The 20,117-nt window shown below is 53.6% G+C and overlaps 7 protein-coding genes and 1 non-coding gene across 8 annotated transcripts; 4 read left to right on the top strand and 4 right to left on the bottom strand.

The window, feature by feature from the left end:
* Positions 1–25: 25 nt before the first annotated feature.
* BDZ83DRAFT_794913 (putative 2-hydroxyacid dehydrogenase) lies at positions 26–1,619 on the bottom strand. Its single transcript, XM_060515826.1, has 2 exons — positions 856–1,619; positions 26–787 (listed from the first exon to the last, which is right to left on the bottom strand). Exons 1-2 carry the CDS (start codon positions 1,396–1,398, stop codon positions 266–268), a joined length of 1,065 nt encoding a protein of 354 aa, XP_060361778.1. The 5' UTR covers positions 1,399–1,619; the 3' UTR covers positions 26–265.
* A 250-nt stretch (positions 1,620–1,869) lies between these two features.
* Positions 1,870–2,959, top strand: BDZ83DRAFT_705547 (uncharacterized protein; the record flags this gene model as incomplete). Its single annotated transcript, XM_060511509.1, has 2 exons — positions 1,870–2,420; positions 2,500–2,959. Exons 1-2 carry the CDS (start codon positions 2,146–2,148, stop codon positions 2,957–2,959), a joined length of 735 nt encoding a protein of 244 aa, XP_060361777.1. The 5' UTR covers positions 1,870–2,145.
* A 141-nt stretch (positions 2,960–3,100) lies between these two features.
* Positions 3,101–4,533, bottom strand: BDZ83DRAFT_631242 (class II aldolase and Adducin domain-containing protein). The gene is made up of 3 exons (XM_060508894.1): positions 3,944–4,533; positions 3,631–3,888; positions 3,101–3,554 (listed from the first exon to the last, which is right to left on the bottom strand). The coding sequence occupies exons 1-3, from the start codon at positions 4,188–4,190 to the stop codon at positions 3,157–3,159; spliced, it is 903 nt and encodes a 300-aa protein (XP_060361776.1). The 5' UTR covers positions 4,191–4,533; the 3' UTR covers positions 3,101–3,156.
* Positions 4,534–5,023: 490 nt separating this feature from the next.
* BDZ83DRAFT_584701 (uncharacterized protein) lies at positions 5,024–6,547 on the top strand (the record flags this gene model as incomplete). Its single annotated transcript, XM_060505785.1, has 2 exons — positions 5,024–5,211; positions 5,242–6,547. 2 exons carry the CDS (start codon positions 5,024–5,026, stop codon positions 6,545–6,547), a joined length of 1,494 nt encoding a protein of 497 aa, XP_060361775.1.
* Positions 6,548–6,777: 230 nt separating this feature from the next.
* On the bottom strand, positions 6,778–9,369 carry BDZ83DRAFT_755002 (fungal-specific transcription factor domain-containing protein; the record flags this gene model as incomplete). Its single annotated transcript, XM_060514557.1, has 7 exons — positions 6,778–7,731; positions 7,799–7,997; positions 8,049–8,173; positions 8,241–8,294; positions 8,366–9,102; positions 9,164–9,212; positions 9,268–9,369. 7 exons carry the CDS (start codon positions 9,367–9,369, stop codon positions 6,778–6,780), a joined length of 2,220 nt encoding a protein of 739 aa, XP_060361774.1.
* Positions 9,370–10,078: 709 nt separating this feature from the next.
* BDZ83DRAFT_t214 lies at positions 10,079–10,183 on the top strand. Its single transcript has one exon. It is a non-coding gene; the product is annotated as a tRNA-Met (tRNA).
* Positions 10,184–11,053: 870 nt separating this feature from the next.
* Positions 11,054–12,687, top strand: BDZ83DRAFT_584678 (family 71 glycosyl hydrolase; the record flags this gene model as incomplete). Its single annotated transcript, XM_060505782.1, has 4 exons — positions 11,054–11,221; positions 11,294–11,527; positions 11,583–11,990; positions 12,064–12,687. 4 exons carry the CDS (start codon positions 11,054–11,056, stop codon positions 12,685–12,687), a joined length of 1,434 nt encoding a protein of 477 aa, XP_060361773.1.
* A 247-nt stretch (positions 12,688–12,934) lies between these two features.
* Positions 12,935–19,710, bottom strand: BDZ83DRAFT_455590 (SH3 domain-containing protein). Its single transcript, XM_060503187.1, has 3 exons — positions 19,609–19,710; positions 13,875–19,532; positions 12,935–13,810 (listed from the first exon to the last, which is right to left on the bottom strand). The coding sequence occupies exons 2-3, from the start codon at positions 19,444–19,446 to the stop codon at positions 13,155–13,157; spliced, it is 6,228 nt and encodes a 2,075-aa protein (XP_060361772.1). The 5' UTR covers positions 19,447–19,532; positions 19,609–19,710; the 3' UTR covers positions 12,935–13,154.
* Between the last annotated feature and the right edge of the window lie 407 nt (positions 19,711–20,117).

Raw genomic sequence — 20,117 nt, 5'->3', positions numbered from 1 at the left:
CATATAGCGAGTTGGTTTGCTATTTCCTGAACGTAAGTATACGAAACTTGTCAAGCTAAGATCTATGATTCTGTCTGATACCACCTTACAGAGTTTCGATGTAGAACTCGGGGTATTGAGTCTGTTTGAAGCATTGTTGAGTCGACGCAACTCTGTGCGAGCCGCTCTAGAAAGTGTATGATGCTAATGCTTCATGCTACTAGATTACTGCCTTCAGATCCTAGATCTCCCCCAAAAGCTAAAAATTGTCGCCAAGTCTATTGGCTCACTTAACCGAAGCCTTTGCTTTCCTGTCATGGATGTCGATAACAGGAGAATTAGGCTTCCCCCTCTTGAACAATGCCCGGATATTCTCAAAACATTCTCTCTCGGCCTTTTGGAAAGCCATGTCTGTGAGGCCACCAAGATGAGGTTGCGCAATAACGTTATCATGCTGCACCAATGCCATGTCGGGCTTGGGTTCGTCGCAGAAAACGTCGAGGCCAGCGCGCGCCACTTTGCCAGAGTCCAGGGCATCCTTGAGCGCCGCCTCATTGATGACGGGCCCGCGGGCGGTGTTGACGATGAAGACGCCATCTTTCATTGCTGCAAATTCCGCGGATCCGATCAGGCCAGTCGTCTGGTCGTTTAGCGGGCAGTTGAGTGACACAATGTCGGACTTGCCGAGAAGGTCCTCTAGTGTTGGGCAGTAAACCGCGTTGTACTTTGCTTCATCTTCCGCGGGAAGCTGGTGGCGGTTGTGGTATCTGATCTTGAGGTTGAAGACGGCTGCTTTCTTTGCTAGGTACTGCATGATGACGAAGATTAGCTTACCAACTTCACGATATAATTTTGATGCAATGAACCAGAATATACCTTGCCAATAGCCCCCATCCCGACAATACCCATAGTCAAGCCAGACGGATCTCTCCCAGGAACAAGCCCCTGAACCGCTCTCCATGTCCCGGCCTTTGAGCTCTTCTCAGCATTGCTCGTGTTGCGCAGAACAGCCAGCGTCAGAAACAAGGCCATATCCGCCGTCGCCTCGGCCACGGCGTCGACCGTGTTGCAGAACCAGATGCCTTCCGAGGCCATCCACTCCACGTCGAACTCGTTGTAACCGGCGCTAGCGGACGTGATGATTTTGCAATTGGGTGCCAGAGCGCTCAAGAGACCCTTGTCGAACGGCTCGTATGGCGGCGTGCCCATGCGGATGATGAAGGCATCGATAGGGCCGTTCTTCCCGATATCCTCTGGCAGCATGGCTATCGTTTCTGCTCGGTTTGTGGCTTCGAGAACGGAATAGTCGAACTCGGTCTCGAAGTCGGCGAGGTAGTCGTCGCCGACATATTTTGGGGTGCCGAGTGCCACGACGCGGGGCTTCCTTGAGCCCAAGTCATCTGTCCGAGCAGGTGCCATGATTGTGTGCAAAATGTCTTCTTCTCAACGACAGTACAAGGGTTGTGGTATGATAGCGGGTTGTTGGATATGATTCAATAGTAGTCGCGGGGTATATGGATGCCAGGAGAAAGAAGTACGCAAGGTGTCAGACGAGCAGCTGACTGAAGAAGACATGGCATTTAGCCGCAATGTCGCCGGCTGCTTTTGAAATAACATTGAAAAGTTGCCCGATTATCCCACGATTACCGGATTTGTTGCCCGTCAGTGACAAACAGAAACACATCAGCTATCAAATTCTGCCGACAAATCAACTCAACCCTTCACGCCCGGCTTTTTTCCGGTGCGGATCCGAATCACGGAGGGGTTTCTACAGTGGTCGGATTCTCCCGAACCACAGGGAACCCCACTCGGGAGGACCCGAATCCGGGGAGACCTTGGTTTTTTTCTCGACAACTTTCCCTCTTTCAAGTTGATCAGTTTACGTACGAACTGCGGGGTAACCACAAACGACTTCCAATTGGGTGATTTTGCGGCTAATCGTTTGGAGAGCATATCAGAAACCCTCCCATGGTTGAACAAACTGTTATCGATGATGTCTATGTAGTTGCTGGTGGTTTCGATAAGCATCGGTAACTCAAGAGCCTTTTTTCGGCAGTCTCAGACGCGGTATCTGCTTAAAGAAAGACGCTCTTGTCACTAGAACGAGAACTATCCGAAGAGCTCATCAACCTCGTGAACTTAAGAGTAGTCAGATTATTCTTCAACATGGCTCAAGCTACACAAAGTCTCCCACCGCTTGGTTTCATTGCCATAGAGGTGGATATACACCGACCACCAGGTGATCCTTACAATGAGCGCACCTGGCCGTTTCCTCTCATCCGTGAAATGGCAGAAGGGTCAAAAGTTTCGCAAGTCGTCACGTCTTCTAGCTATGACTCTACTTTCATAGACCGTTTTGTGGATGCGGGCCTGCGTCTAGCGGCCAAAGGTTGCGTGGGCATCATCACTAGTTGCGGGTTCCTGGCACTAGCCCAAGCCGAGTGAGTATAATGCCGACCTTCATTTGCCGTCAACCCAACTCCAAGAAGAAACCCAAAGTCTAATTTGGGAATTTCATAGACTTACCGCAAGATTACCCGTCCCGATCGCCACGTCATCGCTGGCCCAATTACCCTCAATACTTCCTCTGCTTCCGCCAGGCAAGAGCGTGGGAGTTCTCACTTATGATGAGTTAAAACTAGGCTCTCAGCACATCGCAAGCTTTGTACCCGAGCAGGCGCTTTCCAAAATCATAATCCGCGGAGTGCCGGCGGACGGGCACTTGAGAGGCACGATTGGGAAAGGCGCCCCGTACGTCCACGCAGATATTGAGACAGAGCTCGTCGCTGTTGCAAGAGACTTCGTAGCCAGTCGGTCTGATATCAGGATCCTGGTACTGGAATGCACCAATATGCCCCCGTTCTCGGAGGCAATATTTAGAGCATTAGATGGAAAGATTCCTGTCTATGATGTGTACACTATGGGTCAGTGGTTTTACTCCGGTTTAGTAAGGCCAACGCCGGTCTACTGGCATGGGTAGCAATGGCCGCAATTTGGCCCATGTCGAAGTTTCATGAATATGATTGATAATTACGCAGCCCGTTTCAGCTTGGCATCTCTTAGGTTGGTCCAACTAGACAGGTTCTCAGCAATCACCACACAATCACGAACACTAATGAATGTTGACTTCTATTCTTCTGTTCCGTGTTTACTAAACACTTCTATCCACTCGCAGTCTCATAACAAAAAGTCCCCTCCTGACTCCTTCAAAATCAACTGATATTCTGGCACAAACTGCATGTACATGACTTCAGGTGTACCCGTGCCATCCTTTGTGTACTGTGCCTCCTCCTCACCAACAAACGTCTTCTTCAATCCGCCAACAGCGCCGTTGGTGCCAGGAGCAACAGCCTGCTCAACGAGAAACTGAGCCTGGCAACAACGCTCAAGCGCGATGAAGAACGCAGCCGCCTCAGCCACTGTCCCACCGGCAGTGAGGAGTCCGTGGTTCTGAAGGATGATGTTCTTGTTGGTGGGACCGAGGGCTTCGGCAATATGCTCACCTTCTTCCTTTGCCAGTACAACGCCGCCGAATCCTTCATAGACTGATAGGTCGTTGTAGAACATGCATGAATCTTTGGGATGAAATGGTTAGAATTGAACTTAACCTCTTCACAGTAGTACACTATGAGATTGTGACTTGTGGCCTACCTTGATTAAGCATGTCAATCGGTCGTCCGAAGGTACTCCACGCCCGGCCGTAGGGGCTGTGCATATGGCAGGCAGCATTGATATCCGGCCTCCTCTTGTGGAGAACGGAGTGAATGGTGAAGCCGGCGGTATTCACCGGCTTATCGGCACCGCCGATACGGTTGCCGTCCTCATCGATGTGGACCATGTCCGACACCTTCAGCACGCCAAAGTGCACTCCATACGGGTTAATCCAGAACGTATCCGGTCTGATGGGGTCTTGCGGGAGCTCTTAGCATATTGATTCCAATAACGTAAAAGAAAAAAAGCAAACCTCGTAGACTAATGTGCCCACTGCTGCCATCTGAGAAGCCCAACTTGGCAAAGATGCGAAACGCGGCCGCCATCTGTTCCAGCTGCCATTTCCGGGCAGCTTCTTTCGATTCGGGAACCGGGATCTGGTGTAGGCGCTTGACCTTGCCGCTACCCGCCTTGCCCGAGTCCAGCGCCGAACCGAGCGGCGTCGGTGCCGGCGGTGCTTGTGCGGGTGTGGATGCCGTGATGGTTGTAGTGGTTGACATGGTGGGCGATGTGGTAAATAATGCTCTCAGCTGCAATGTGCCTTCAAAGAAGCGGAGGGGTTTCTTCCTCAGCTGCGCTTCTTATCAAACTCAGCACAAGGGATCTTATCGTGCTATGTGACCTTGGGAGCATGGAAACGTTGAGTCAGTGAGTAGTGGGATATCAAATGTCGGCTACTCCGCATGAGATGATGGAGAAAGCGGATAAGCACAAGAGCAATGTCGCCATCACTCGGAAACCTCCGACCCTGGCGGTTGGAGACGGTTCATGCCCAACTAAGGCCGCTCCTTGCTTCCGATCCACCTTTCGGCAAGATGGCGAGCTGCCGGTACCCCACCGCCCCATACCCGAAGCCACATAACGATCCTCAGTGACATCTTATCAGTAGTCCCCGGCGTAAGCCGGACGACGTAGTTGATGATCTCGGCCATAGTTGCTAGAGTAAGTCATCTGACAATATTTAGTTTTCCTGGTCATGGATTTGGACTTATCGTTTTCGTAATGCTCTCGGGAAACACCATGAGGCCGAGTCTCTGCCAGCGTTTCCCTCCGAAGTCATCGCATGACCCAACTCGACCGTCCGCACGAATAGTTGTTTGTCCCTAGCTTTCCTTTGTGTTCAATAAAACATGATATCTAGAAGTTTGCCTCTGAGTTTGAACTCTCTACTGCGGGCTAGCTCTATCTTAGCCTGACTGATCCAGTAATCCTCCTACTATACCCGAATATCAACCTTATCGCATCCCTCTTATCTCGATATCTTCCTCCTTGGCCACCCTCATCGAACATTCTCGGTCTTTGAACAACAAGTGATTCCTATAACAATACCATCATGTCGACCAGCTTTCTATCCACGCACCGGCCAGGTCCTCCTGGCCATCCGGCACCCGACGCCAACTACGTCGACGCCGACACCCTTCGAACGACCTTTGCGCTCGCCATGTCTGCCATGTACAAGGCCGAGGTGCCACTCTACGGCGACCTCATCCAAATAGTCCAAAGCATCAACAAAGATGCCCAGTCCAAGCAACGCCACGGGTTGGGTTACAGCTCAGGCTCCGCAACAATGGAAGCCAGCATCGAGCGCCTAACCCTCGAGCGGCACGGCGCAATCCGCCTCGGCACCCCGCAAGAACTCCACACCGTCCGCCGCATCTTCGCCATCCTCGGCATGCACCCCGTCGGCTACTATGACCTCTCCGTCGCCGGCCTGCCCATGCACGCGACCTGCTTCCGCCCGACGTCGCCGCAGTCTCTGGAACGCAACCCCTTTCGAGTCTTCACCACGCTCCTCCGGCCAGAGCTGCTCAAGTCCGGGACTGCGCGGGCCGTTGCCCTGGGCCTCCTCGCAAAGCGCAAAATCTTCAGTAATGCCCTCTTGGAGCTCTTGGGCACTGCTGAGACGTGCCAGGATGGTCGTCTGACGCCGGAGCAAGGGGAGCGGTTCGTGGTGGAGGCGATTCGCACGTTTAGCTGGCAGCCATTGGCGGCTGCCACGCACGAAGAGTACGCCCTCTTGCGGAGCGAGCATCCCATTTTGGCGGATATCGCGTGTTTCCGGTCATCTCACATTAACCACCTCACGCCGAGGGCGCTGGATATCAATGCAGCGCAGGAGGCCATGCTTGCTGCGGGCATGGCGGTGAAGAGCCGCATTGAGGGCCCGCCGGCGCGCAAGTGTCCGATTTTGTTACGCCAAACGAGTTTTCTTGCGCTGCAGGAGGGTATTCGCTTTGCTATCTCGGGCAGAGACGAGTTTGTGGATGGTTTCCATAAGGCTCGGTTTGGTGAGATTGAGGAGAGGGGCGCTGCCGTTACGCCTGCGGGGAGAAAGCTGTATGACGTGTTATTGGAGGAGGCAATGGCAACAGTACAAGAAAAAGGAACCTCTTCTGATGCGAAGGTGGTGGACGAGACCTTTGCAAAGGTCTTTGAGAAGTTTCCCGATGATTGGGACGAGCTGCGGCGGCAGGGGCTCGTTTACTCGGACTATCGATGCGCAGAAAACGCCAAAGAGAAGCTGCACAGCTTGGCAAATATCGATACAGCAGACCCGGCTTCTCTCTTGGACCGACTAGTCTCCGAGAGTGTACTCGAAGCGGTGCCCATCACGTACGAAGACTTTTTGCCCTTTTCCGCTGCCGGGATCTTCCAGTCAAACATCCAGTCCGGCTCAAGCAAGCCCAGGATAGACCACAATGAGCCGACGCGGCCGGATGTGAATGGATACGAGAAGGCTTTGGCGAGGGAGATCCTCGATGCAAACGCTTTATACGCGCAAGCGCAGAAGAAGAGTCTGCAGTCTTGTGCGGAGGAGCTTGGTTTGAGTATGGACATGATTCCTCGACTTTGCTAGTACCTAGGAGCAGGATTCCAGATAGACACTTGGAGAGCTTGTTCATGCTTTTTGTTCTGTCGGGATGTTTGGCTTGCATTTCACGCCAATGATTGGAAAGATTTCTGATTTTTGTTACAAGGTTATTAACCTCATATCACTCAGCCGGCGTATCTCGGCACCCCTAATTATTATATCAAACTCGTTCATCGTAATTCATGGCATCTGTTCCGACGTGTCAGCCATAACTGCTAATAGTCTCGAACACCTTGAAGCAATTCTTGCACCAGCCACTCCGACTCTTGCGGGATCGATAAGTCATCCAGCCCCATAATCCAATCCTGCATCGACGGCGCCGCACCACCACCGAAAGCAGCATGCATATCAGCGTCCGCCCCAGGGCCCGGCCCGATCACCGGCAACGAAGTATTACCACTCGCCGCCGCCGCCGGCGGCTTCAGCCCATCATTGCAAACCATGCTAATCGTCCGCTGCGACAGCGCCTCAAAGATATCCCGGTACGACGTCGCCAGATTCCACCGCTCAGCAATGATGATGAGGACGGTGGTGCACGCCATGCAAGTCGTAACAACATCGGCCTGCCTCGTCGAGTCCCGAACGCGCTTGGAGCGCCACAGGCAGTAAAGATACGTCAGCCCGCCGAGGAAGAGGATGTGCAGGCTGCCCCAGGTGAACTGAACCGAGGAGGACTGGTAGACGCGGCGGTAGAGCATGCACATCTCCCGCGCGCGTACCGCGCACTCTTCCAGCACCCGCTCCGTGGCTTCGTTGTCGTTGGGGTTTCCTCCACCGCCGCCGTCTGGTGTGGGGTGGTTCGCGAGTGATCCGCCCATCATGTAGTGGCGGTATAGTAGTAGAATGGAGTGGTCGTAAGCGAGCTGGAACCAGGAGCGAGAGGTGAAGACCGAGAGCGGATGCGCCCTTGAGTAGTTTAGCTGATCGGGAGTTTTTGCACGCCACTCCTCTAGTTCTTGGCGGAGGCTCTCTATCGTCGCTGTATGTCCACAACCGCAACGTCGAGTTGTCGGAGGGTACAAGTTGTCGCTGATCTTTGTCCATAAACGCCTCAGTTTGATAGCATGGATGAAGCCGGTCATAAGTGTCGGCGGATCTGTACTTGATGTTCGTGAGGCTGACAAAAGTCCTCCCGAAGTCACATTTTCGTCATCGATATCTAGTGGTAACTACGCTCCTTGTTAGCAAATCAATGGGAGAGGTTGTCACCCGAGTCATGAATAGTGTAGGGCTAACCTCAACATCAATAGAGTCATCTGGAATACCAACTGGGCGGCCTAGTGTGAAGGCAACGACTCTGTCAATGTCATACGCGACCCAGAAACACCTCTTGGACATCTCCTTAGTCAAAGCATCTGTATTCCTATGGTATCTCTCGGCACTGCGGTGGTAGCCGAGCTCAATACAATGGCGTATAGCCATGCCAGAGACTTTCCTAAGAAATAGTCAAAACAGCTCCATGATTTGAAGTAGACCGGCGACGTACCACAAACTGACACCAACAGGTGATCTGATGGAATACACAGCACAGGCTAATATTGCTTGGATGGACTCTAGGCTGTCGAGATCCAAGACAGCCGAGATGTGGTCCAGGGCCATAGAATAGTAAGCCTACCGACTCCTGCGTCAATATTGCGTGCTGCTAATTATGCGAATTCCGAGAAAGGGTATGACATACCTCAGCAGCATCATAATGGCTTTGGCCAAGGACTAAAGACCCTATTGAATAGACCTATAATTCGTATCAGAGCACTGCCGGATAAATGACAGCTATGTATCAGGCGCTTCAAAGTTCAGGCTTACCATCAACACGAAGAAGAGTGTCGACCCGTTAACACTGCTCAAATCTCCGTCGAGACTCGCTTTGAGGCAAGTCTCCTCCCAAATCTGGAACGTCGGCTTGTGAAGGAATGGGTACTGGGGATGTATGTTGTTAAAGTACGCTTCCGACAAGTTTGCCCTCAGCGTCGGCGACGGTAACCTCAACGGAACCTCTCGGACCACTTCAGGATTGATATCCTTCCCCCGGCCTGCATGGCTATGTTGTGAGCTCCCGCCAGTGCTGGCAAGACCCATGGTAGCGCTGACGATGCGCGAAAAGGAAACAGCGGAAGAAGGACCAAAGTAATGCGGCTCTCGACCGGCCGCGCTGAGACAGAGCAGCGCAACCTCTGAAGACAGGGTATCGACATGATGGTCGTCAACATCTGGAGAAGGCGCCCGCAGCGCCCGTGAGAAGTCCACGTCTTCGAATGACGAAGGGTGAGCCTGAAGATTCGGGGCGAGGGCCGACGGCATATGCATGATAGACATTGCTTGCGTGGGACCGCCGTTCTGAGAAGCGGCAGCGGCGACAGCGTGTTGGTCTGCTTCACGACCACGACCACCACTACCCTCGTGGTTGGCACCAAAGTGATCGAGGGCGACTTCGGGCCGAGCCTGCTGTAAGAGACCTTCGAGATAGGCAACGCGGGCCTCCAGCGACTTCATGTAGTCGCGCGGGCGATGTAAGCCGGTGCCGGGGTCTTCTACCAGGCAGTCTGGTTTTCCCCACATCAGCTAGAGTTCGTCATGCCGTCTCATGTCACTGTTGGACCTTACCTCGTCCAGTCCTCACGCAATTCTGGCACTTGGGACTTTGTCCGTCGCACTATGAATGAGTCAGTCACGGTTCTGTTTACCTTGAATAGAGACTTGAATGTTACCTTGAGCTTCTTCTGCTTACAGCCGATGCAGGCCAACATGGTACGCTCGCCGAGTCGCGGGCGTTTGGCCTGATGGGTGCTGCCGGTTCTTTGGCCACTCATTGTGAAGGGAGGAGGGGGAAAAGAAAACCAGTATGTCCTAGACGAAAAGGAAAACGAGAGGAAATGCCCAACGGCGCGGAACCGCCGATCTGCACAGTGGAGACTTTGAGAGTCAGATATCGCAACGGTTTGAAAGCATGTACACGAGCATGGAGACCTCGGGCTGTCGTCCGGGAAAGTCTGGGGTACGTTTGCTGTATGTGTTAGCACCTCAGTTTCCGTAGAGTTGTTGGTTCGGACAACAATAGGGGGCCACGGGGGTGGGGGATGTACCGGAGGGCCGCGCTACCGTTATCTCGTGCGGAGACTGGTGGGAACGAGTTAGCACTGGACTGTCTGCTCGGAAAGTTCCTGGCTCCCCATGAATTGCAATGGTTTTGCGTTGTAAGTACACCTGTTAGTGCACGGAGATGGGTGTCGAATTCGGCCGGGAACGTTTTGCTTTCCGGCATCGGAGGAGACCAACTACTGAAGCCGGTTTAGTATGAGTTGAACCATGTTACCAGGTTTTGAAAGTTGAATCAACCCTCAGCGAACCTCATCGTTTTTCATCCCGTGTCTGCCTTGCGTGTAGATACACCGTATTATTGAGGCCATCTACACAACGACACAAGGTGGACTCAATTGTGTTTGCAACGAAGGCTTGACCCACAAGGTCCACCGCTACGGGTCTTAGTCAACTTACGCTTCCAGATTTTCAACTTCCACAGTCTCTATGGCTCAGTCGGTAGAGCGTTGGTCTCATATCCATACATATGACTCTAGAGCATCTAGAGATATCCAAAGGTCGCAAGTTCGAGCCTTGCTAGGGACATTTGCTTTTGTTTTTTCGAATATCTACTGTTTGAAGCATGATCTGCTGCCAAAACCGAATCACCTAGGCCCTGACCGATAGTTATTCATTCTCTCTGGCTCACGTTTTCCTTATGTCCATCCAGCAAGCATAAAACTAGCTCATTATGTAGACGACACAAAGAATGACAGACCTGGGTTTAAAGAGGGAAAAGACTTCAATGACTGCCTAAGTTTCTCTTTTGGTTGATTCGACGACATGTTTCAGAGAATGAAAACTAAGGAACAGTCCTAGAACCAATTCAATGTGCCCTTTCTTTCTTCCTTGTTTTCCGACCAGCCTGTAATACATTCATTCCAATCGGTTGCGCCGAACCATGTTCCTTGGCCCAAGTTGAGCAGCGATAAAAATAGCAACCACTCCAAACGGGTTCAACCGCTGTCTTGAAGGTTAGCACTTTACACCACGACTCAGAACCTGCAACCCGCTAAACAACACCTGCGCAATGCACTGCAAGTACTTAATAACCTGCAGTGTAAACATCGTAGCGACACGTTTTGGTTGCACAACACCATCGCCCAACGTCGAAAGAAAGACCGCCAATAACTTCACCCAAATGCAGCCAACCCCCAAGATCAATCGTCCGGATAACTCGGGATGCTGCTAAGCCCTCGGCTACGTAGTACTGGGGCAGCAAATGGCAGCTATCGTTCGCCAAGTCTGAAAGCTTTCGCCATCCCACCACACGTGTCATTTAACTGGAGCTTTTGTATCCGTAGATGCAGCGGGCGCACGCGTCACTCCTGGAAGTGAGTGAGTTTGGCGGGGGGGCTCAACTCACTCTCCTTTATTTCAACTCCCCAAAACACCACAAACCCGCAACCCACAACCATGAGGAAATTCTTCAGGGAAGCAAAGCAAAAGATCGAGGCCGAAATCGCCTCCATCACCGGCGACGATGAGCCTCAGCAGCAACAGCAGCCGCCGCCGCAACAGCAGTACTATCCCCCTCAACCGCCGCATCAGGGGTTCGAAAGAGCGGTATTTGCTCATTTCATGGTTCGTGACATCCGGAGGCCTCCTCAACACCACACTATGAGATGCAAATGTGGAACTGACGCACAACACCAGCTGAGCAATACCTGCGAATACACCGTGGACGAATACAAGGTCGACATCGGCCTCGCCCAGCAAGCGCACATTGACGCCTTTGTCCTAAACTTTGGCATCCACGAGGAAGCCATCGTGAGGCTCCCCGACGTCTTTGCCGCCGCGGAGCAGACGGGCTTCAAGCTTCTCTTATCCTTTGACTACGAAGGAGCAGGAGCATGGCCCAAGGAGCGCGTCATCGAAATCGTGAGCAGAGTACGTTTCAATCCCCCGACCTGTAATCAAAGTCCGAGATACTAATCCCCCCAAGTTCGGCCTCTCACCAGCCTACTTCAAACGCGGCCACCAGCCCCTCGTCTCAACCTTTGAAGGCGTCGGCAACGCAGCCGACTGGCACGAGATCAAGGCCGCGACGAACTGCTTCTTCATCCCCTCCTTCTCCTCCATCGGCGCCGACAACGCCCTCAAGACGGGCGTCACCGACGGCCTCTTCAGCTGGGCCGCCTGGCCCCACGGCAACGCGCGCAAGATGGACGAGGGGCTCGACGCCTCGTACCGCCACGCCCTGGGACCCCACCGGCCCTACATGGTCGCCGTCTCTCCCTGGTTCTACACCAACCTGCCCACCTGGAACAAGAACTGGGCGTGGAAGGGGGATGACCTGTGGAACGATCGGTGGAATGAGATCTTGGCCATGAGGCCCGAGTATGTGCAGATTGTGAGTAATCCCCGACCGTCTGTGATGTGAGAAAGCAGAGACACAGGTTCGATTCTAACCGAGATAAAACAAGCTCACCTGGAACGACTTTGGGGAATCGCACTACATAGGCCCCCTCCACGAAAAACAATTCGGCGCCTTCGAATACGGTCAAGCCCCCTTCAACTACGTCCGCGACATGCCCCACGACGGCTGGCGTCTCCTCCTCCCCTTCCTCATCGACCTCTACAAATACGGCACCGCCACCGTCCGCCGCGAGGGCCTCGTAACCTGGTACCGCCTCCACCCGGCCCACGCAGGCGACGCCGGCGGCACGACGGGCAACACCTCCTCCCACGGCCAGGAGCTCTTCCACCCGTCCGAGATCATGGAGGACAAGATCGTCTTCTCCGCGCTGCTGACGGGCCCCGCGCAGGTTACCGTCAGTGTGGGCGGCGTCGCTGAGGAGGCTTATTGGGACGAGGATGACGGGACTCCTGCGCGTGGTGGCGTGGGCGTGTACCACGGTAGTGCGCCGTTCAATGGGCGGACTGGCGAGGTTGTTGTTACTGTGCATCGCGGCGGGGAGGTTGCTGCTCAGGTACAGGGGCGGCCTATTACAACCGAGTGCCATCATGGAGGCATGAATAATTGGAACGCGTGGGTTGGCGCTGCCGAATCTCATGTGGAAACACATGCTGTTGCTTATTTGGGTTAGTCGAGATGATATAGACCATAGATACATAACCAGGTTAAACGTTGTAGATGAAAATCCGTGGTATTGGGCACAGCACAGTAAGACGCATGGTTGTGGTTCAGAGTATTTTGGGTTTTTACACACACGGAGTGTGGGACCAGGTATTATTCACAAACAGAACCTGAAAAAAATGAGCTGCATCTGCGGCGCTGTGTCGCCTTGCAGATGAGGGGGGATCCTACAGATACATATCCAGAACACCATCCCGCCAACCGTTCCCCGTCTGTACAAATCGCAAAAAGCCAGTGAAAAAAGTATAGACATCTCGAACGCAATCACAGAGGAGCACCCTGTGACGGTCTTGAACCAACCCCTGGGAACCAAGCAGATGCTCCCCTACACTTGTGCCGTCATCATGACACCGGGTATTGCCATTCGCCCGTCGTCTTGTTCATGTAACCAAGCTGCTCGGCCGCTGCCGTGAAGTCCTACTCCTCGTGCACACTGACCATGGTACCGTTACCCTTAGCAGACTTCTTACCAAGTTTCAGCATGCTGAGCCTCTTCCGGACGCTTCCACGTTTGACGATGCCAAGTTCGTCCACAGGCCGTTCGTCTTTGTACTCCCGCTCCTTCTCTGTCAAGTTCGTTCCCGCGTCTGAACTGCGACGTCCGCCCGAGTCCGTCACCCATTCGCTGGTGGCATCGTTACTGCCTAGAATCCGCGGTATGTCGCTGGACGGAGCTCGGAAGAAGCTGCTGCGACGGTTGGCGTTGCTTGTAATCGTCACGTTGTCCTGTGTCTTGCTGAAACTTCGACTGCGGTGGCTGACGGTATCTTCTGCTTCCGGTGTCGTTTGAGGGTCGCTATTGGTCTGTTGTAATACTGGGGATTCCTTCTTACGACCTCCCAAGAAGCTGAGACGCGTGCCGCGCCCTTGGCGGATGGCAACTGGTTGAACCGTCGACACTTCTTCGACAGCCACTCCGTTCGTCATCGCACCAGCAAGGCTCTGCGGTTGGGGCGTTACTTGTTCGGTAGATGGCGACGACCGTCTGTATGTCGGTGAAGCATTGACAGACTCCCGGGATGGCTGCTGAGGAGCGAAGAGGGCAATCTCAGGTGCAAATGTGCTTTCAAAGTCTGTGACGCATTAGCTTGGGGAGGCCAGACAGGGAGGTCATGAGCATGAGCACGAAAGACTTACATCGTTGAAGTTCCTCGTGCCTTTCGTTGAGGATTTCGTTCGTACTTCTGGAAAAGGTTGCGAGGCACCGCTTGATCATGATCGCATGGTCTACGAGCGCCATCTTGATCGCGTTGTCTTCGGGTTCAAGCTCAGGCTCAACCTCTTCTTCTTCCAGCACATACTCCTCGTCATCCTCGGGTTCCGCACGGGACGGCAGTAATTGGCGATAACAAGCCACACTATTTTCCGAATCTGGGTTGACCGACACACTTACTGCGTCCACAAGCAGCTGTGCGTTCTCTTCGTCGCCCTCAGTAATCCGCTTCTCGATCACTGTCATCTCCTGCGTCTTTCTTACAATCCGCTCTAAGCCGGTCTGGCGGGCACTGAGCTTGATCTCTTCGGTGTGCACAATCTCGCTGCGGCGAAGAATTGTCGGGAATGGGTCAGCAGTGGTGAATACCATCTTCTCCGCAAAGTGTTCCTGAACAGGACCAGATGTGCTACGCTTAGACGATACAGAGAAACTCTGAGGGTGGGCGGATACAAGGTAATCGCGGATTACTTGGGCGACGCGAGCGCGCTGGAATACTTGGTGTGATAGGTCGCGGTGCGGTGTGATGGCGGAAACGACCAGGAACTGGCCTTCAACATCGTCGACATCGCCACCGGTGACGATCTGAGCAGATGGGTATTGCTCCTGCATGCGGTCGGTAAAGGCAGAGGCGCGCTCTGTGGGCGAGCCTTCGTACACGAACTCCTTATCACGGAGGCTAGAGGGGAAGCCAAGTCCTTTGTATACGACCTTGAAATACTTGGGCACAAGCTTATCGCTCTTGGAAATAGTTTCGTAAACCGTGGCAATGGCTCGCTCGGTCCTGGCCAGTTTGGCAAAGTCAAAGACATTGGTCTCGTACTGGATCCGGAGTTCCTGGTATGCAGCCAAAGCGCTGGTCCAGGCCTCGCCCTCCTCGAAGTGCTTGATCATGTCGAAGTAGATGCGTTCCTTGCGCTCGAATGAGGTTTGTATGGGGAATTCCGGGTCATCCAATGCAGTGACCTGCTTCGTAGGATCCCAGTCGTAGAGGTCAGCATGCAGACGTAGCGCCAAGCCGGCTTCGCAGTGGTTCCTGGCCTCGCCTTGAAGGATGGCCAACTGATGGACGTATCTGATGAAGATTTCCTCCTTCTGCATGTCGCGGAGGAATTCCATCAAGCGTAATCGGTTGATCAGGTGGGATGCTTCGCTCGTGTTATCGCTACTGTGCACGGCGACTAGAAGATCCAGGAACTCGTCGACAGTCGCCATCAGGTCGCGAATACCGGTGTAAAGAGGCTCGTCGGGAACGCTCGACAGCGGTGCAAATCTCTCCAGGACTTCGTTAACGAACAGCTTCTGTAGTATGCTTTCCGTCAGGGGCTTTGATTTGAAGTAATGGTCGAGGCAGTCAATCATCTCGGTCTGAATGACGGACAAGTCTTCGCTTAGGGTCCATTCGCTGACAATCATTGTCTGCAACACCTCCACGGCCATGCGTCGCAAACCTTCGTGGACACTAAGACAAAGCTCAACGATAGGGCCGACAAGGGTAGGGACGTATTGAACCTGGTAGCCGCCCATCTTGGACAAGCCATATCGTGCACGTTCGTCACTGCTCGTCTCCCAACCAATGGCCTCCCAAGTTCGTCTGAGCAGTTCAGCGCCATGTTCTCGCACGTCGCCAGCGATCTTCCAAACTGCTCTCCGCTTCTGCTCAGGGAAGGTCTCCAGAGCCAGAGATGGGCTCCCAACAAGCTTCAGCATTGTCGTGAAGAACATCTTCCAAAGTTCCGTGTTAAAGTTTTCGGCTTCGTCGGGGTGGGGGAGGAAGGACTCGAGCAGTATGCTGGACAAATACTGCAAGGTTCTCATTGTGGATTTGTGGTGATATATGTAGACGCTCAGCCATTCGTGTGGGAATGCCTCGCCCATCAAGATACTCATATGTACGCGAAGGGTGTTCTCGAGGAGGGCAGTCAGGTCTCCTTCTGTTAGTTCCAGCTGCATGCCGCTTGGGGAGTTCGAAACTGCCGACAAAATTGCAGAAAGCTCAACCAACGCTTCGTCAAAAGTACACTCCTCCGCAATGGGCTTGGAGGGAAAGGGGTATGAAGTAGGAAAAAGAAGAGAAAGACGGCTGCGAGGCTTGCTCGGAGTGGCCACAATAGAGAGGTATGAATCGATGATCTTTGGCAGGTAGTCGGGGATCTCAGGGCCGAGGTTGTCGATCTGACCGGCAAGGATTGAGCAACAAAGACGAACTTGCTCCTTCCAGGAATCAGTGACGTCCTCATTATGACCCCAGTGCGGCGCGATCCATCTGACGGTATTGGCCGTGAGAGCTGACTTTTGTTCGGGGTGCGAGAAGATCTCCAGCTTGGAGTAGTTGATGATGAGCACAAGCTTGTACAGGACCAGCTTGCCCTTAACAAGCGAACATGAGTCGAGAAAATCGATAGCAATGTGCAAAATCTCCTCGGTCGTCAGGAGTCCAGTCAACTCTGGCAACCAAGTGTGAAAATGTTGAACAGCCAACGTCTGACTGCCAACAAGGACAGGTGCGTTGCTGCGCATCATGGAATCGAGAGCTTTGAAGATGTTCCTCAATTCTCGAGTGAAACCAGGGGCGGAGTGCGAAGTCGTGATGCCTATTCCGGCTTCCTTAGCCTTTTGCTGGCCTCGAGCGTGGGTGATGAACTTGAGGATATGTCGCACGACCTTGAAAGTGGAGCGCAGCTTCCTCGAAGTCTGGCCATCGGTAGGCTTCTCCAGCAGGCGAGTGAACGATCTCACGAGACAGGCCGTGGCGAACGGGTAGTTGAAGCGGTTCTCCGCATAGTGGTCGACGAGCGGGCCGAGATTGAATCGTCTGTCATGCACAATGCCCAGGACTCTAACCAATGCAGTGAAAACAAGGTCTTCGTATTCGTCGTTGCCCGAGTGTTCCACCAGGACGCCGAAGAGACCATCAAGAACATCGCTAAGGAGCTTGACAACCTCGATTTCGGGAACGAAGATCAGATGCTTCAGTAACATCGGGATATCCTCTTTGGGAGCCTCTTTCCACTTAAGCAGGCCCAAGACAATGCGATCCTGGGAAAATCGTGTGCTGCATAGGTATGTGTCGACACGAAGGAGCGCAAGAGGACCGGTTACCTCGGAAGAGTGTTCGTCGTTCCCTCTAGCACTCCATTGCAGTGATAGATATCCCCCTTTACCGGTCGGGCCAGCTTGAGCAGTCGAGGTGAACTCATCCGTCTTGTATAACAGCAGGGCATGTGCTCCGTCTCGGACAAAGGCCTCTTGGTTCCACAGTGGCATGTGGGCAACCGCGAAAGGAGCGTTCGGCATGTCGGATAGGAACATGACTATGTGCGAAGTGAAGACATCTTCTGGTGGAACGGCAAGTCGGACAGTCTGGCTCCAGTGCTCTCCCCTCTCAACAGCCACAGATTTCCACGTAGTAATTCCTTCGGTGTTGGACGAAGAAAAGATGCAGTTCGGAATCTTCTCCCCGCCTGTTCTCCGTACCTCCAGTGTAACCTGTAGGTTATTTCCGTGTACACTCCCGGAGAGTGTGGTTGGGTTGCCTGCATATCTGGACAACAAATTTTGCTTGGAAAGTGCAGCAGTATCGAGAGTAACGTAAATGTCCGATCTAGCTTTCGTGGGCGCGCCAGAGAAGCCCATCTTGTTTGTTTTGCGAATGCCTGCCAATAAGGTTGGCGTTATCTTGACCAGCGCATCCACATCCGGGTGATTGAAAGACTTGAGATGCACCTGTACTCGTTCGGTTCGGCGTGACTTTTCGTAATGCCCACTCTTACTGTCCATGAGGTCTCGGATAAGGGTATCCCACTCATCGTGGAGGCCCTGTTTCTCTGTCGGTAGTGTTGGTGATGGTGACCAAATGCTCACGACCTGTTCCACATCTTCGTCCTGTTTCATGACCGCATTGAGTTTCAGAACACCGATTCCCACCGTACGTTCCGCCATGTGGAAGCCTGAGCCGCCATCAAATGAGCCGCGCTGTCTGGAGCCGGCGGTGCTGGGAGGTGCGGCGCTATCTTGGCTTTCGTCCTGTGTTGGGGGGCGACCTTCGGGCTGCTCTGTTAACGAATCAAGTTTCGGTGTGGCATTTCCTCTCGAAAAGGCTGAGCGACCACTCTTGGACCCCCACATCAGACTTCTCCTAGAAGGTTTGTTACCACTCGCAGAGGGTGGCTTTGTGGGATCTTTGGAATATCCTCCACCTTGTGATTTGACGCCTGAACGAGAGTCCGGCTTCCCGCTGGGAATCACTTGCTGACTCGAACGCACCTTGACGACGAGGTATAGCTCGGTTTCCGCCGATGCGACGTCGCCAATGTCTTGTGCTGAAAGATCGGCAAATATTGTTCTAGTTTGGCCTGATTTCGCCAGACTTCCTATCGTTCCCCCGGGTGGTATGTCAATGATGAAGCATTCAGTGAGAGTGGCGGCCTGTCCTCCCACCGGCTTCGCTACGAGATAGACTACCAGTGATGTCTCTTCGGCTGATGCCCCGGCAAATCCCTTCACGTCAACGAGCAAGTGATGCAGGGCCGTCGGCTCTACAGTGGGCACTGGTGGCTCATCCAGAACGCTCATAACGGACTGCAACTTGGTAATGTCGACTACCGAGTCATCACCCGTTAAGACTCGTCCACGGTCTGTGGGGTCTCGAACGATGACCTCTCCTCCACATAGCTTATTCACCCGCACCAGGTCCCAGACCGTTTTTTCGCGTAATTTGTCATATTCGTGTCGTGTGAGAACGTTGTGGAGGAACTGTTGTCGGCTGAGGTTGAGTGTCTGGATCAATTGCGATAGCTTCTCCAGGCGAGGGTATTGGCGAGATAGGAGTAGGCCATGTAGATTGGTCGAATGCCACTCGCGGAGACAGCTGGCGATTTCGTCAATAAGCGGTTCAGCCGCTGATGTTGGGGTTTCGTCGCCAATCTTGAGCATCGGCACAGGTGCGGCCGGCCGTGGGGCGTCAGGATCGCGCTTGACGGGGATGGAAAGTCGACCCTGAGTACCATTGGGGAGTTCCCCCAAGGGTTTGCGACCCTTGATCTCGATTCTGGAGCCCTTGGACCCTCGTGAGCTTCCTAAAGATTTATGACCGTCTTTCAATTTGGGTTTCTCAGTAACTGTCGGCGTCAATCCGCTCTTTCCCGAGTCGCTACCTAGTTGCACATCGCCAGCGGCAGCAGCATCGTCGCTTGTAGCATCGTCCAGGTCCTCCGTGTCGTCAGATTCGCCCAAAACCTCGCGAACCTCGACGCAACTTCGGGGAAAGATGCCACTGAAAACGCGGGCTTCGAGTGTTTGGCCCTTTACGGACGTCAGTCCGGCCAGCAGACTGGGTGGGGCTACTAAGTAGCCACGCAACCAGTTGCCATCTGGGGTTTCTTCAATGATGTAGAGCTCATCGCCGAGTTCGAGGGGGAGATCGGCCGGGCCCGACGCGGCGAAAGGAAATGTCGCAACGGCGAAGGCAATGCGAGGAAGGGGCTGCCAGGGCATTGAAGACTCGGTTCGTCGACGACGTGCGCAAAGCTGTGGTCGATATGTGGAAGAATGAAGGACGATGGAGACGAAAACCGATGAACCTGTATCAATTACGACTTAGCACAGGGCCCATATCGCATGGCAAAGGGTACGGGAGGATGGTGATCGATCGCGAACCTGTGGGACCCTGGCAGGGCTGTCTCTGGGTGTTGAGGTGGCCTCGTGGAGACGATCGGCTATCGCTTCATCAGGAACAATCGACACAGGCCAGGTTCATGTGGCTTTGGTTCAGCAATCCGAACAAGTGGTTGCGTGGGGGCAAGCGACGTGTGCGAAGAAGAGGGTGAGAGAGATATGGCGCAGGCTGATCGATAGGCTCGGCGTTTGGCGTTGGTTGAATTGGGACGACAAGGGCGGCGGTGATGTGTTGCTTGCAGTCTTGCAGTACGGTGCAACGGCGACTACAGTATGTGGCTTCTATCTCGAGTCTGGCGTTCGTGTGAAGGCGAATGGAGCAAATGGGTATCCGTAATTTTTCTCGCAGGGAAATTCGGCCGGCCTGGGAGAGCAGAAGAGGGTCGGCAGAGGAGGAGGGGGTCGGTGGGTTGGGTGGTTGGACTGGGGGATAAGGGACGGGGTATCAACAATGAATATGATTGCAGGCAAAAGGCGAAAAGAAAGCGACA

The sequence above is a fragment of the Colletotrichum acutatum genome, assembly GCF_030867785.1.
Source record: "Colletotrichum acutatum strain CBS 112980 chromosome Unknown BDZ83scaffold_91, whole genome shotgun sequence".
Classification (NCBI taxonomy): Eukaryota; Fungi; Ascomycota; class Sordariomycetes; order Glomerellales; family Glomerellaceae; genus Colletotrichum; species Colletotrichum acutatum.
This window is presented reverse-complemented; position numbering and strand designations above follow the sequence as displayed.